Source organism: Sorex araneus, chromosome 2 (assembly GCF_027595985.1).
Source record: "Sorex araneus isolate mSorAra2 chromosome 2, mSorAra2.pri, whole genome shotgun sequence".
NCBI classification, from domain to species: Eukaryota; Metazoa; Chordata; class Mammalia; order Eulipotyphla; family Soricidae; genus Sorex; species Sorex araneus.
This window is the reverse complement of record NC_073303.1, coordinates 44147179-44163283: the sequence shown is the minus strand read 5'-3', so window position 1 is coordinate 44163283 and position 16105 is coordinate 44147179. Positions and strand designations below refer to the sequence as shown.

Here is a 16105-nt window from a genome sequence, read left to right as displayed (position 1 = left end):
AGGAGCTTGTGTGCGCAAACACTGGGTCTTAGCAATATATGCTGGAACTGGCTTTCCGCGGAGAAAGACACCTTGTTTTCTCGTTGCAGGGTCCTTGGACATCTACAGCTTCCCGGATGGGAAGTCCCCGGGGGCCGCGGCGGGAGACGTGCCCACCTACGTGAACACCCAGCGCCTTCCCCCGCAGCCCGCGCCCGCCCCGGGCAGCAGCGCCGAGAGCAGCCCGCGCAAGGACCTCTTCGACATGAGTGGGTTTCCGCTTGCCTCTGACTGATGCCTTCGCGGGTGCTGTTTACACTGTCTTTTATTTTCAAGTCGGTCTTTCAGTTTGAGCTTTCTGGCACAGGGTTCGGAGTGGCGGGCGATGCCGAGCCGTGGTGTTCTGGCCCAGCCAGGTTCTGCTCTCGGGCCCAGCCCGCTCCGCAGTCAGCAAGGAGAGTCGCGCCCCTCTCCGGGGACTTGGCTTCCCTCTTGAAGAGTTGCGAATCTTGGGGGAAAAACCACTGTTGAAATAGACGCACATTGATTTAGTACCTAAATAATCAGCTCTTGGGTCAGTATCGATGCCAGGATGAAGGGCAGAGTCCCTCTCCTCGGAGAGGTCTCGGACAGGTGAGCAAGATTCACATAGGAGCACAAATTGCAGTGTACTACCTGGAGGTCTTGCCATATTCATTCCCCTCTCTCCTTCTCCTTCTCTTCCCGTACCCATCCACTGTCTTCTATATAGCAAATGCTATTCTACTTTCTGGTGATGTAGAGGAGAAGAAAATAAAGCCCAACTTACACGGAGCTTAAATAACAACTATTGACTCTATTGACTACTAGGTAGTGACCAGTGTCTCATGAGAAATCAGACAGGATGAGCAGAGAGGCAGGAAGTTGCCATAGACACACATGATCTAATTATAAGCATTCCTTGTGTTGAGTAGATTGGGAAAATTACATCACTCATGAACTGATTACCAAAAGTAGAAATTGCTGTGAAGAAAGAGCTTCTCAAACTCAAAGGAAGCCTTCCATCCTAAAATTTCTTTTTCAAAAAATTTACCCTGTATTTTACTGGCTGGAGGGAGGATAGGGAAAGAGATCAAGATAAAACTTAGTTTTAGCTTAAGACTAAGTTTCTACTATAAGTTAGCTGCTTAGGATTTAATATTTATAATAGTCCCTCAGGCAGATTTTTTATTATTGCTATTACAAATATATGCTTACTTTATAGGGGAGGAAATGGAGAACCTAAAGGTTAAGTAATATACTGCTGGTAAAAGTTAATTTTGCTGGTTTACCAGCTGGCATTTGTGATATTGTATTTGTGTGAGGGTAGGTTGACATGATTCTTACGATTAAGAAACATCATGCCAACAAATATAAGTTTTACTCAGACACTTTGGTTTTCCAGACAGTGGATTCCCACATATGTGATGATGGATCTAATGATGATGATGATGGTATTAAAGATTGCAATGGTGATAGTTGGTGATGTTAACTGGGATGGGGAAGATGATAATGGTATAGGGACCATATATACAAATTTACAAATAGCATTATATAAAGAGAAATTCATAGATGAGATTTTAACTGATAGTTAAATGCCTTTTCCTTTCCTAATCTTGCAGCAAGTTCACATGTGTAAAATGACTTATTTTTGCTTTTTTTTTTTTTTTGCTTTTTGGGTCACACCCAGCGATGCTCAGGGGTTACTCCTGGCTTTGCACTCAGGAATTACTCCTGGCGGTGCTGGGGGACCATATGGGATGCCGGGGATCGAACCCGGGTCGGCCGCGTGCAAGGCAAACGCCCTACCCGCTGTGCTATCACTCCGGCCCCTTATTTTTGCTTTTATTCCATTCCACTTCTTATTTTTCTATGCTAATAAGTTTTTAAATTTAATTAAAGATCTGTGACTTGCAAAGTTATTGATAGTTGAATTTTAGGTATATAAAATCTCAACACCAAACCCACCACCAGTGTTAACTTCCCTCCGCCAGTGTCTCCATATTTCATCACCCCCCCAACCCTGCCCACCCTGCTCCCGTCACCTTGACAAGCACATTGCAAAGTTCCGTTGGTTATAGCTTAGATCTCATTTTTTTGGTGTTGTTGAATCTGTGTTTTGGACATATGGCTATACTACTCACCTCTGTCACCAGTATATCTAAAGCCCTGATCTCTGTTCACCCATTACTTCCTGTTCTCTTCTTTCTCCTTTCATTTCTTTCCTTCTCTGCCCTTCTCCTCTCTGGGGTCAAGGATCTAGTCATTCTCCCTTTACAACAATACATTTCCTGATCCAGCATTCTATATACCGCAGATTAATGAGATCATTCTGTTCATCTTCTGGCTTATTTCACTCAACATGATATCTTCCATACCTTGCAGCAAATTGCACGATTTCATTGTTCCTTATAACTGCATAGTATTCCATTGTGTATACATAACACATCTTTATAATCCATTTATCTGTCATTGGATACTGAGGTTGATTTTGATTCCATATCTTAGCTATGGTTCTGAGCACAGCAATGAATAATAGTGTGCATATGTCCTTTTGAGAGAGTTGTTGTCTGTCCTGGAGGTAGACAGTTATTTCACTCCACTTTTGCCCTTCTACAAACATTTAGCACAATGGTCTAATTTTAGAACATTCATTGAATATTTACAGGATCCACACTATATCTCAGGAGCGTGCTGGGCTCTGGTCATGTGGCTTTGCTTAGTAGACAGCTACGACTTCCTTGTGGTCGTTACACTTTCCGTAGCAGGTGAGGTGGTTCAAATTATCATCAGGCCTTGCACTCACATGGCACTTGGTGCACTTTTTAGGAGTGCTTGTTACACATTTCCTCATCTGAAAATTAAATATTGAGGTCGAATTAAACACATGTAGCTCCTTCCTTAGTGACTGATGCTTGTTGCTTTTACAGCAGATCCATGGCCTGCAGTCAACAATAAGTTCTGAAGGGTGTGCAGTCACCCCATCTCGTGCTAGCATGCAAGAGCCTTTTCCACAGGGAAAATAGTGAAGGGCAAGAGTGGTAGAGCTTTCAGCCCAGGGCAAGTCGCACAAGACTCCCAGTAAATGTCAGTTTACTTCTCTGCTGAAAATGTTCCCAGAGCACAGGCTTTTGAAGTAAACATTTGATGGGTTGTGTTTAGGTTTTGCATGAAATCAAAGCCTCTGCAGTATCCCTCTTCCTTTATGACACTTCCTCTGGGATTGGCAGGTTTTTATTCAGAAGAGAACAGATCTGTTCAAAGGGCTAGCCTCTGTTCCAGTGAAAGTAGATGACATGTAATACACCCAGCCTCTTGCAGTGTGCAGAAATGAAGTCATCTGAATCAGCTAGACAAAGGCTGTGCTTGAATCCTTGGCAAAAGGCACAACGCCCAGCTGTCTTGGGAAAGCAGACTCATCAGAAAGAGTCATGCCAAGATTTGGGTTGTGCTTTTTCAAATGCTTGTCATATTGATTCTTATTTTATCAGTCAGTCATCTGTCTGGCTACGTCTCTCTCTCTCTTTTTTTTTTGGTGGGGGTCAGGCATACCTGGTGATGCTCAGGGGTTACTCCTGGCTCTGTGCTCAGGAATTATTCCTGGCAGTGCTTGGGAGACCATTTGGGATGCCAGGGATTGAACCCAGTTCAACTGCATGCAAGGCAAACACCCTACCTGTTGTACTATTGCCCTGCACCCCCCCCACCCAACCTCTCTCTCTCTCTTATGGAAATTGCCTTTGATGCCCGTCTTTCACATTTCACTCTTTGCCATATTGGAATTGACTTGTTGGCAATTGTTGTTGACAGAACCTTTTGAAGATGCTCTCAAGAACCAGTCCTTGGGGCCTGTGTTGAACAAGGCGGCCTCTGTGGAGTGCATCAGCCCTGTCTTACCCAAAGCCCCAGATGCCGAGATGCTGGAGGAGCTGAGAGCGGAGCCTTGGTACCAAGGAGAGATGAGCAGAAAGGAGGCCGAGGGGCTGCTGAAGAGAGACGGAGATTTCCTGGTCAGGAAGAGCACCACCAACCCAGGTTCCTTCGTCCTCACGGGCATGCATAATGGCCAGGCCAAGCACCTACTGCTCGTGGACCCTGAAGGCACGGTGAGCAGGGAGGAGGGGGGAGGAGAGAGCTACAGAAAACCACTTGGGCCCAGACTGGGCATCTTTATTTTTATGTTCTTTAAAATAAAGACTGCAACAGCTAAGAAAGTTTTTCTTCCAAATATGTTCAACATGGACCAGGATGCAAAGGGCTTTTGGGACTTTGATATTGATCTCAAATATTTCGAAAAGTAAAAGCATAGGTGTTTGTGGGCAGGTTGTAAGATGCCCCAAAGCGTCACAGCGCAGAAGCTCTGTTCATTGGCCTTCTATGTTTCTGCGTGAGGAGCAACATCTTGTGAAGGTGAATCTGGCCATTCCTGAGAGTACAGTTGTGTCTGAATAGTTCTGTTGGTTTGACTGAAGATCCCATTTTCATCAATGACTAAATTTGACTTCTTCAGCACAGTCCTGAAAATCACTTAATAATGTAATTACATGAATCTAATCAACAAGTGCATGTAGTTTAGACATTTCCAAACATGCTATTGTTATGCAAATTCCAATTTATTGCTTTCTCCCCACCCCCAACCCCCACCCTTGATACTTGCCTTTGTGCTTCATGGTGTGTTCTACATACTGGACCACTTCTTGGGCGGACTACTCAGAGCTTCTTACCTCGTTAATCTGCTCATGGCTTGCTGACAATCTTCCCCCCAATAATGTCTAAAGTACTGTAAGTCTCTGTGTGTGTTCCTGCTCATCCTCACGGTGGGCTCTGAAGCTCGGCCATGGAGGATGAAGGCTTCCGCATCATCACCGTCACCCCTCTTGCTTTGCTAATCGGATTGACAAGGAGAGTGATGAATCATTGTTTGATGTGCAATTCTATGACTGCACTTTTCAGACATGTTCCTCCTGTATGATACAGGTTTCTAACTTTCCCTCCTAGATCTTTCTTTGGATCTTCTTTGGATTTTATTCAGTTTCCATCCCTAAATTTCCATATGGACTCTCCTACTTTTTCACCTAACTGATCATTTTACCTGTGTTGTTCTTCATCAAATCTGTCTTTCTTTGGAATGTTGCTAAATCAGTTTCTCCCTTTGTTTTGAATTTTAAAATAGTCTCTCACCTATAAATTATCAATGTATTTTATTTTTTATCATGTTAAAGATTTGTCTTTTGCACTTACTTTTAAATTTCAACTGATGTTACTTTATTTGTTTATTTGGGAGCCACACCTGGTGGTGCTCAGAGGTAACTCTTGGCTCTGTGCTCATGGATCACTCCTGGTGGGCTCAGGGGACTATTTGGGGAGTCAGGGATTGAACTTGGTTGTGCAAGGCAACAGACCTACCTACCTGCTGTACTCTCGCTCCACCTCTGAAGTTACTTCTGAGGATGATATAAGATAGGGACTCACTGCTTTTAAAAAAACCTCCATGTAGTAAAAAATAATTCATCTTTTTATCAGCTGCATCTATTACATGCAAGTTTTCTATGTCATTTCATTCTGGAGCATCAGTTCTTTTCCATTGTATTTTTTTAAATTGAATTACATTGAGATACACAGTTGCAAAGTTGTTCATGATTGGATTTCAGTCACATAATGTTCCAACACCCATCCCTTCAACAGTGTACGTTTTCCATCGCAAATATCCCCAGTTTCCCTCTCACACCCTCACCCCACACCTGCCTCTGTGGTAGGTACATGGCACGTCTCTCTCTCTCTCTATCTCTCTCTCTCTCTCTCTCTCTCTCTCTCTCCTTTTGGGCATTATGGTTTGCAACAGATGCTGAAAGATTATCATGTATATCCCCTTACCTCTTTTTTAGCATTCAATTCTTGTTCAGAGTGATCATTTTTGTTATCGTTGTCATAGTGGTCCCTTCTTTATCCTAACTGCCCTCCGACCTCCGCATACTTGTAACAATCTCCAACCATGGACCAGTCCTCATGCTCCCTGTTTTTTCTGTTCTTGGACATTAGTCTTATACTATTTTTCTTTTATATCACACAAATGAGTGCAGTCATTCTATGTCTGTCTCTTTCCTTCTGATTCATTTTACTCAGCATGATACTCTCCATGCCCATCCTTTATAAGCAAATTTCATGACTCCATTTTTCCTTGACGGAATACTATGCAGCCACAGGATTCTACTGATCTATTTTTTCCTTGTTTCATTATGTACTCTGAATCACTGTGGTTTGAGCTCTAAATATCTTATTGTATGATTTTCCCTTTATATTCTTTTTTTTTATAAATTGTCTTAGTGATTCTCAGACCTCTAATTTTCTTTGCTCTGATTTTAAAATCAGCTTATCAAGTTACCAAAAATACATGCTGGTATTTTGATAGGTTTCATATTGAATTTACAGATTAATTTGAGCAACAACTGACATTTCAATATTAAATAATCACATCCATGAATATATACTACTTATCCAATTATTTAGCTATGAATTTTTTGGTCCAAATTTTAAAATTCTTTTCAGAAGTTACTGTTTCCTTTGTTAGGTTACTTCTCTGAGTGTTTAGCTTTAGTTTCAATTCTGAGGGATATGCTATTTTTGGTTACTTTTTCAGAACAGCGCTGCAAAAGGAGAATTGTGTGTTATCTGTGCCCAGAAATGTTGCCGACTGCAGTAGTTTTTCTGGAGCAGTGATTATGCCGTTACAAAACATGGGCTGTTCTGTTTCCTGCCTTCTGATCCAATCTTCATGCATTGTTCTCTTCCCTGCAATAAAGAGGGAGCCTGGGTAGTGTTGTCCACGAGAGGGCGCCCTTGCCTTGTTCCCAGCCCAAAGGGATGGAGGTTCTGTTCCTTAAGGATACAAGAATTCTATCCTCAGTCAAGAGCACTTCATTCATTCCTTAAACCCATTCATTCACTCACTCACCCAATAGACGTACACCCAGCAATTACTAAATCCAGACGTTGTTTTGATTGCCAGGATATGTCTGTGAACCAGTTTTAAAAAAAAAACCCAAATCCTTAGCTATTGTGGAATTTATGCATATTAATAAATTCATTGCTTAGATCATGTATAGGCATTGCACTTTATCAAATGTTTTGATTTCCCCCCAACCCCACAAATGTGGAACACACTCAGTGATATTAGGGGCTTTGCTCCTGGCAGGCTCATGGACCATAAGCAGTGCTGGGAATAGAACCCGGGAGTGCCCTGCCCACTGTACTATCTTTCTGTCCCCTCAGGCAGATATTTCTGATGCTTCATTCTGCTATAAAACTATGCCTGTGAGATGCAGTTTATTTTAGGTACCCAGTGTTTATTATTTTTTAGGATTTTTTTCATTCACAGTTCACCAATAAAATCCATCTTCATCATTTCATTGTCTTTGCTTGTGTGTGTGCATTTGGATTGAGTGTTTGAATCATAGGGTTATGCTCACCTTTAACGATGAGCTATGATTACTCCACGTCAGAGAAGTGCTTGTTATTTTTGCTAAAAGTGAGTCCAATAGGTTCCCTGATTAATTTTTACCTCCAAGCACTTACTACAAAAATAAACCTCCAGTTACTTGCTAATTTGTTGATTGCCTCCCATTCTCCCCTCTTTGTGGTCTCTATTCTGATAGCAGTCTTGTGTGTCTCACTTTCCTGGCACCCAGAGCAGTGCTGGAAGCTTGCAGGTACCAGGAAAGCATCAGTTAGGTGGGTGAATGCCTTGATCACCTCTGACCTTTAAGCCTTACAGAGTCAAAGAAGGCGAGATGAGTTGCATATGGTGTCCTGTGCTATGAGCAGATGTAGAATCACAAATAAGGTCTCCAAATGGAATATTTTCAAAGTTCTTCCATTTGAATAGCTATCTGTGGCCTCAGTTTGCTGTATCTAAAAGAAAGTAGAGAGGACATCTAAGTAATCTTTTGTGACTAAGTGTGAATTTTGTTTTGTTTTGTTTTATTTTTCTGGGCCACATCCAGCAATGTTCAAGGTTGGCTTCTGGCTCTGCTCTAAGGAATTACTCCTGGTGGTGCTCACAAAATCATGTGGCATGCTGGAGATCAAAGCCAGGTTGATTGTGTGCAAGCAGTTGCTCTACCTGCTGTACTATCTCCCTGGCTCCATCGACTAAGCACTTCAGTTGAGAATTTTTGGTATTTTAATCCAGGAAAAGTTAAAATAATGGTTTTGTTCTCTTAGTCCTTTTAGATAAAAGGTTATTTAAAAAACATATGAACTAAATCTGCTCTACCTTCATAAAGCATTATCAAGCTAATGGGTGGAGGAAGAAGGTACAGTGATGGGGTTCAATGAGGTCTTACTACACACTGTGTTATTTAAGCAACATTGATTTGGGGGAGAATTTGCAGTACCTTTGAGAAGATTTCTAATCATACCTACAAATTTATAATCAGAGCTAATAACTGGGGGCTTTTGTTGGAGCTGACAGTAGTTTTAATTGATCACATGGAAGACTGCTTTGGCTTAAAAAGAAAATGGAAATGAGAAACTTCATTAAAAATGTAATGTTGCTTCCTGGCTGTGAGGACACCAAAATAGATGATGAACACGTTCTCTTCAATATTTATTCTTTGGCTTTTCATGATAATTGGTTGGTCCCTGACTATAAAGGGGGGAATCTTGGCAGAACTGATTACTCAGAGAAAGAAGGATGCAAAATGGTCTACATCTAAATATACTCAGACGATCTCAACCTGGATGCCTTCCCTCCATCACTGATTGCTCAAGCAAGTTCTCCTGAGGTTACCTGACAGAATGACAGGATGTGTGTGAGTTTATTGGGGTGTGGTGGAGGGGGGCTGTTGTCGAAGGCTCTGACCCCAGACTAGCAGCTAGAGACTAGTCCGTAGAGCCTTAAGGAAGACTCTTAAGGCTTCTTTCTTCCTATATCTTCTATGAAATCATTTCATCAGATGTCTTGTATCTAGCCACTTCCCACTGATTCATGATGGGCCGAAGCCGTGAGCTGTGCTCCGTGGGTTCCGTGGACCGGACTATGGCTCTGGGTGACAGCACATCAGAGAACTTCCTCTGCCGTAAAATCACAGACCCCAGCAGCCATCCAGCCCACTCACTGTTTAGGTGTTTATTTCATTCTGAAAACGATGTCACTGTCACTGTCATCCCGTTGCTCATCAATTTGTTCGAGCGGGCACCAGTAACGTCTCTCATTGAGAGACTTATTTTTACTGTTTTTGGCATATCCAATACGCACAGGTAGCTTGCCAGGCTCTGCCGCGCAGGCTCGATACTCTCGGTAGCTTGCTGGGCTCTCCGAGAGGGGCGGAGGAATCGAACTCGGGCCGGCCGCATGAAAGGCGAATGTCCAACCCCTGTGCTATTGTTCCAGCCTACCTGATAATGATGAAGAAAACGAAAATGCTCCCTAGTCTAGCAAAGAAAATAGCTTTTAAGCAGCAGCAGTAAATCGTCACCAGGTCACGCCTGTAGGTTCGTGTGGGGCACCCTTACCCCATGTGATGCTCGTGGAGGCAACTCAGGGATCCAGGACACCCTGTCTCCTAGGTCTGCTGTCTGCCAGGAGGTTCCAGGAGAAGCAGTGTTGAGAAGACAGGTGGGCTCTTACTCACCTTGCCAGGAAAGAGGCACGGGGCAGTGCTCTGGGGCCACGAGTCCAGACAGTGCCGCAGGGAAGTGAGGACCCTCAGGTATCTCGGGAACAGAGAGAGCAGCAGCGACATCTGGAAGATGTTATCACCACGGCTTCAGAAAGGGAACAAATGGAGGGGTTTCATGAAAATGCAGCTCCCAGCCCTTCCTGTCTCGTTCCTAGTTCTTTCTTCCCTCCCTCCCTCCCTTCCTTCCTTCCTTCCTTCCTTCCTTCCTTCCTTCCTTCCTCCCTTCCTTCCTTCCTTCCTTCCTTCCTTCCTTCCTTCCTTCCTTCCTTCCTTTCTTTCTTTCTTTCTTTCTTTCTTTCTTTCTTTCTTTCTTTCTCTCTCTCTCTCTCTCTCTCTCTCTCTCTTTCTTTCTTTCTTTCTTTCTTTCTTTCTTTCTTTCTTTCTTTCTTTCTTTCTTTCTTTCTTTCTTTCTTTCTTTCTTTCTTTCTTTCTTTCTTTCTTTCTTTCTTTCTTTCTTTCTTCTTTCTGTGATAGCACAGCAAGTAGGGGGGCATTTGCCTTGCACGAGGCTGACCTGGGTTTGATTCCTCCATCCTTCCGTCCCTTGGCAAGCTACTGAGAGTATCCCACCTGCATGGCAGAGCCTGGCAAGCTCCCCATGGCATATTCAATATGCCAAAAACAGTAACAACAAGTCTCACAATGGAGAGGTTACTGGTGCCTGCTTGAGCAAATTGATGAACAACGAACAACAGTGCTACAGTGCTATTTTTTACAAAAACAATGTGAGAGTACTGCTATTTCTTCAGTCATTGATTAAGCTGATTGAACTGGGCATGTTGTTCCTAGTTCTAAGGAAACAACTGTCTTGTCTTCAGACTTCTCTGCCATGCTTACATTGCTGGCCAGAGATTTCCCCTTCTAAGTTAATCTTGCTTGATGTTTCAAAAATGGAAGTTCCAGCTCATCCTTTGCTGCTTCTGTCCACTTTTGACAGTTGTCTTTTTTTCTCAGTGGTTATGTTCTGTGTCTTTAGATAAATTGAAGCTCTTGCTCCTTTATTGCTAGGGTGCCCTGGTCTCCTCCCCTGCCTGCAGGAGTGGACAGGCCTGGTGGACCTTTCTCCTCTTTCCCTCATCTTTCTCCATTTATCTCCTATCAGTCAATTAATTAACTGATCACTTAATTGCTTATTCAGCAGTGCTGGCATTGAACCAAGGTAGACAGGCAGATCACATACACCATCAATCATCTCCAGTGCCTGTTGCTGCTATTTCTAACTCATGAAAGCAGAGGAAAAAGGTATAATGAACTTCCATGTCCCTATTATTGGCTGTGAACTTACCATTGTTGTTCTCCTGTTGATTTATTGCCACCACACATTTTAAACCTTGTTTGTGGGTTTTTTTTTTTTGGTTTTTGGGTCACACCTGGCGATACACAGGGGTTACTCCTGGCTCTTCACTCAGGAATTACCCCTGGCGGTGCTCAGGGGACCATATGGGACGCTGGGATTAGAACCCGGGTCGGCCGCGTGCAAGGCAAACGCCCTACCCACTGCGCTATCGCTCCAGCCCTTGTTTGTGTTTTATGGGTCCTCCCTGATATAGCCATCAGGCTACTTGAGTCCTTTGAAATTCCATATGAATTTTAGAATAGAAATTTCCATTTGGGATGTCATTTCCATGACAGAAGTATTGGCGGGATTTTGATAAGATTACATTTGAACATGTAAATTGCTTTGGGTTGTATTAATCCAATTTTTCAATTTATAGGTATGGGATACATTCTCATGTAATTATATTAAGAATTACTTCCTTAATATTTCTAGGTTTCACTTCCAAGTTTTTTTCCTCCATGGTAAAATTAACACCTAAGTTTTTTGTTATTATCTTTGGAGCAAGTGCAAATGAAATTAGGCTTTTATTTTTTCTTTTCAGATTGCTCATCATCAGTGTATAAAAATGCAACTGATTTGTATCCTGCTACTTTGCTGAGTTGTAACTTTTTAATGGAGTAATTAGAATTTTCTGTATATCAAACCATTATTTGGAAACAGAAATATCTTTATTATTTCCTTTCCAATTTGAATGCCTCTTGTTTTTTGTTTTTGCCTAATTTCTCTGGCTTAGCCTTATGTTGAGTAGAAGGTGAATGCAAAAACCTTCCATCTGAGGTCTTTCTTCTTTGGCAATGCAAACTGCTTGAAATTATAAAACTTTTCTCTCAGCATAGTTATTATTGTATGCCAGGAGTTTTGTTATATTATGTTTTAATTTTTATTCATTTTTATTCTTGCGGACTCCATGCCAGGCTCTTTTCACTTGGAGTGCCCCAGAGGGGGGCAAGTGAGAACCCTCCCCGCCCCAAGGGACCCAGCCCTGGCAACTGACCTCCACTACCCAACCGCCGCCACGCTCCAGGCTGCTTTCCCGACTGCGTGGCCACTTCAACACATTATAAGACACTTCCTACCCATCTTCCATAATTACCACACCATATTATATATATATGTATATATATATATATATATATATAGAGAGAGAGAGAGAGAGAGAGAGCTCTCAGAGAGCTGTCAAGCTACTGAGAGTATCCCACCCAGATAGAGCCTGGCAAGCTACCTGTGGTGTATTCGATATGCCAAAAACAGTAATAATAGGTCTCATTCCCCTGACCCTGAAAGAGCTTTCAATCGTTTGGAAAGATGAGTAAGGAGAGGCTGTTAAAATCTCAGAGCTGAGTGTAATAGAGACGTTACTGGTGCCCGCTTGAGTGAATCGACAAACAACGGGATGACAGTGTTTACAGTGTCTTTTAAATTTTTATTCATCTAGAAATATTCTATAACTTTCCTTGATCCATTAGTTGAGTGAGTTCAAACAAATTTGTGATATTTCCATTATTCCTTCTTATTGGTATATAACTTTATTCTTTTGTTAGAGAAGGTACTTTCTATAGAAATATTTGTCTTTAAAAATGTATTGGGGCTGAATTTGTGGCTTTGTCTGTGGTTTAGATGTCCCCTGAGCACTTGAGACAACCGTGCACATTGCTGTTGGCCAAGTGTATGTTTCAGTTCACCTTGTCCATATCCAGGTTCTCTCCATCTCAGAACCTTTCTGTTTGCTTTTTAATTTTTTTTTCAGGGTAATGCCCCACAGCATGAGGGCTCTTTTCAGCTCTTTCAACCACAGGGACCATGTGGTTCTGGGGATTGAATCCCGGTCCCCTGCAAGCATGTGCTCAGCTGCCCCCTGTTTCCCTTTTATGATTTGTACTTCTTCTTTGATCTTCTTTTTGTCTAGCTAGCATCCACTCATCCTCAAGAATTCACCTTACATTCTTGGGCTAGAGATAGGACAGAGGGTAAAGTGCTTGCCTTGCTCATGGCCGTCTCTGATTTGATCCCCAGCATCCCATATGGTCTCCTGAGCCCACCAGGAGTGATCCCAGAATGAGGAATAAGCCCTAAGCACAGTTGGGTGTGGGTCAAAAACAAACCAACCCCCAAATATATCTTACATTATCATTCACCTAGGTTTTATTTTCTTCCAGGACTAGTTTCACCTTTTTCACTTTCTGCCTCTCGTTATTTATACTCTCCTCACTCCAAACGGGTTTTACCTTCATCTCTCTTATCAGCAATAAAATGAATTTTCTACCCACCCCAAGTAACTTTATTGAAGTTCTCTATGCTCTTGTTTATCATTACTGAGAATAGAGTATTGAAGTCTCCAAGTTGGTATAACTTTTCTTCCTTTAATTCAATCCTTTAATATACTTTATGAATTTAGATATGTTATTAGGTGTGTACATGTTTATAATTGTCATATCTTTATAGTGTATTAAACCTTTCATTAATACATAATGTTTTTCCTCTCATAACTACTCACTTAGTCATGGTGATCATGTTTGTTATTAATTATGCTTCCCTCATTGTCTTTTAATTACTATTTACATAGAATCTTATTTTATTTATTCATGTTCGACTTGGGTCATTAGATTTAATATAAGTTGTTCATAGATACCATATAGTTGGATCATTTAAAAAACTTAAAGAATCCATTCTTCAAACCTTTGGCTTCTGAGTGTATGGTTTATTCCATCTGAATTGAAAATAATTACTGATAAGGATTTAATTTTATCATTTTGCTCCATTAATATATATACCTTAAATTTTCTTAGTCTTTCATTCTTGCATTACTATCTTCTGTTCTTGGTTTGATTTGGGGGGCATGCTTGTGGTTTCAGGGATTACCCCTGTGCTTAGGGATCACTCTGAGAGCTTGGGGAACATGTGGTTCTGGGGTTGAAGCTCAGTCAGCCACAGCAAGGGAAGTGCCATACTCCTGTACTCGCTCCAGTTCTATCTTCTGTTTTTAATCAATTTGTTTGGGTTGTGCAATGTCTTAATTTCCTTCTCATTTCCTTTTGTACATAATCCCTAGTTACTTTCTTTGCTATTTCTATGGGACTTGCATTTACTATTCCAGCATAAAACTCCAGTTGAATTTATGTTAACTTCAGTAACATTAAAAAAAATATCCTGCTTCTTAGAGCTCCATCCTCACCCCTTTCAGTTGCTGATATCACACTATATTTTTGTAACATGCTTATTCAAACCCAAAAATGAACAGTTTTCTACGCATTTGTATATTAAATAGTAGAAAACTGTAGTTTTGAACCAAAGTTTCAACAATGCTAGCTTTAGTAATGATCGCCCATGCAATCATTTTACATGATCTTAATTTCTCTTTGTAGCTTCAAGTTTATGTATGGTGCCCTTTCATTGAAACCTATAGGACTTCCTTCAATATTTCTTATTAGACAGGACTAATTCAAAAAAAACTCTTAGCTTTTGTTTATCCGAGTATGTTTAAATCTCTCCTTCATGTGCTTAGGGACCATTTCTGGCAGTGTTCAGGAGGTCTGTGGCACCAGGGATCAAACTTGTGGCTCCCACATATAACCCACTGAATCTATCTATCTCTGGTGCTGTATCACTGTATCACTGTCACTGTCATTCTGTTGCTCATCAATTTGCTCGAGCGGGCACCAGCAATGTCTCCATTGTGAAACTTGTTACTGTTTTTGACGTATAGAATATGCCACAGGTAGCTTGCCAGGGTGCCGTGCGGATGAGATACTCTTGGTAGCTTGCTGGGCTCTCTGAGAGGGATGGAGGAATCGAACTCGGGTTGGCCGTGTGCAAGGCAAGCACCCTACCCACTGTGCTATTGCGCCAGCTGGTACAAGTAGATATTTTTAAGAGAGATTTTCTGTTGGTTATTTTTTCCCCTTTGTGTGGGACAGAGTTTCTATTTGTCTACCTTATGGGATTTACATTGTTTACATCTTGATTAGCATTCACGAGTCAGGGAGATAGTGTAGGGGACAGAGGTGCATGTCTTGCATGTACAAGGCCATGACTCAAATCCCTGACCCCGCATTATCGCCAAACACCCCGGATACAGCTCTGGAGCCCCCCGTCCCGCACTGCTGAGCCCAAGCGGCTTAGAGTCTATCCCCCGAGAAGAGGACCGCTCAGCCTCATTGGTTGACAGCTGCCGGCCACAGCCCTGGTTCCCGAGTACTGTTTGAAAGCTCTCTCTAAACGGGACATATCTGGATCCACTAATTCAAATCAGGTTCCCTGCGGTTTGCTTTTCTCTTTTCTCTTGTGGTTTTGGCTTAAGTTGATGTGGTCTGTCACTGTGTGAAGGAGTCGTCTGACGTGTAAACTTAAGGTCTTTGTTTTGTAGTTTTGGGGGTTGGGGATTTTAAGGTCAAAATATGCCCTCTGATTTTGTTCTTTTTAAAGATTGAGTTGGGTATTCAGGACTGCTAAAATTTCTGTCTAAATTTTAGAATCATCTTGTTAATTTCTACAAGAACTGAAATATGTTTTTTATTCACTTGTGTTAAGTCTGCAGATAATTTCGGAAAGGAGAGTATTAGTATTTCAAAAGCATTTTCTTCTGATCTAGAAACATGGCATTATTGTCACTTAAAATTTTTTATTTATATACATGTTGTTGACTTAAGGCTGTTTTATTTTTCATATATCTTGCCATTTTTAATGTGTGCATATCTATTTGCCTTTTGATATTATTAATATGAGTTGTCTAATATGAGTTATTTGTTTTCCAAATTATTTTCTGGGGTGAGATATCTATTTGTTTTTATTTTTCTCATCATGATTTTTGTTTTGTTTGTACAGCCAGCGGTGCTCAGGGCTTACTCCTGGCTTTGCACTCAGGAATCACTCCTGGTGGGGCTCAGGCACTCCTAGGCAGTGCCAGGGATGGAATCTGGGTCAGCAACAGGCAAAGCAAGTTTCCTACTCACTGCACTATCTCTCTGGCCCTGTGCTGGCATCTCAATGTACCCTCTGACATTTAAGAACAAGAAGTTCAAGAAGCAGAATTGATTTTCCTGGGGTGGGTCTCTGCTGTAATATAAGTAAGTTCCCCCCCTCCCTTTTTAGG

General features: G+C 41.8%; 1 protein-coding gene across 3 annotated transcripts in view; it reads left to right on the top strand.

Annotated features, from left to right (window-relative positions):
- Window positions 1-16105, top strand: part of SHC3 (SHC adaptor protein 3) — a 156924-nt gene that overhangs the window by 129671 nt on the left and 11148 nt on the right. For all 3 annotated transcript variants that reach the window (XM_055129261.1, XM_055129262.1, XM_055129263.1), the window contains exons 11-12: window positions 90-248; window positions 3808-4103. In XM_055129261.1, the coding sequence (XP_054985236.1) occupies window positions 90-248; window positions 3808-4103 (455 nt within the window). The remainder of the gene's footprint in view (window positions 1-89; window positions 249-3807; window positions 4104-16105) is intronic.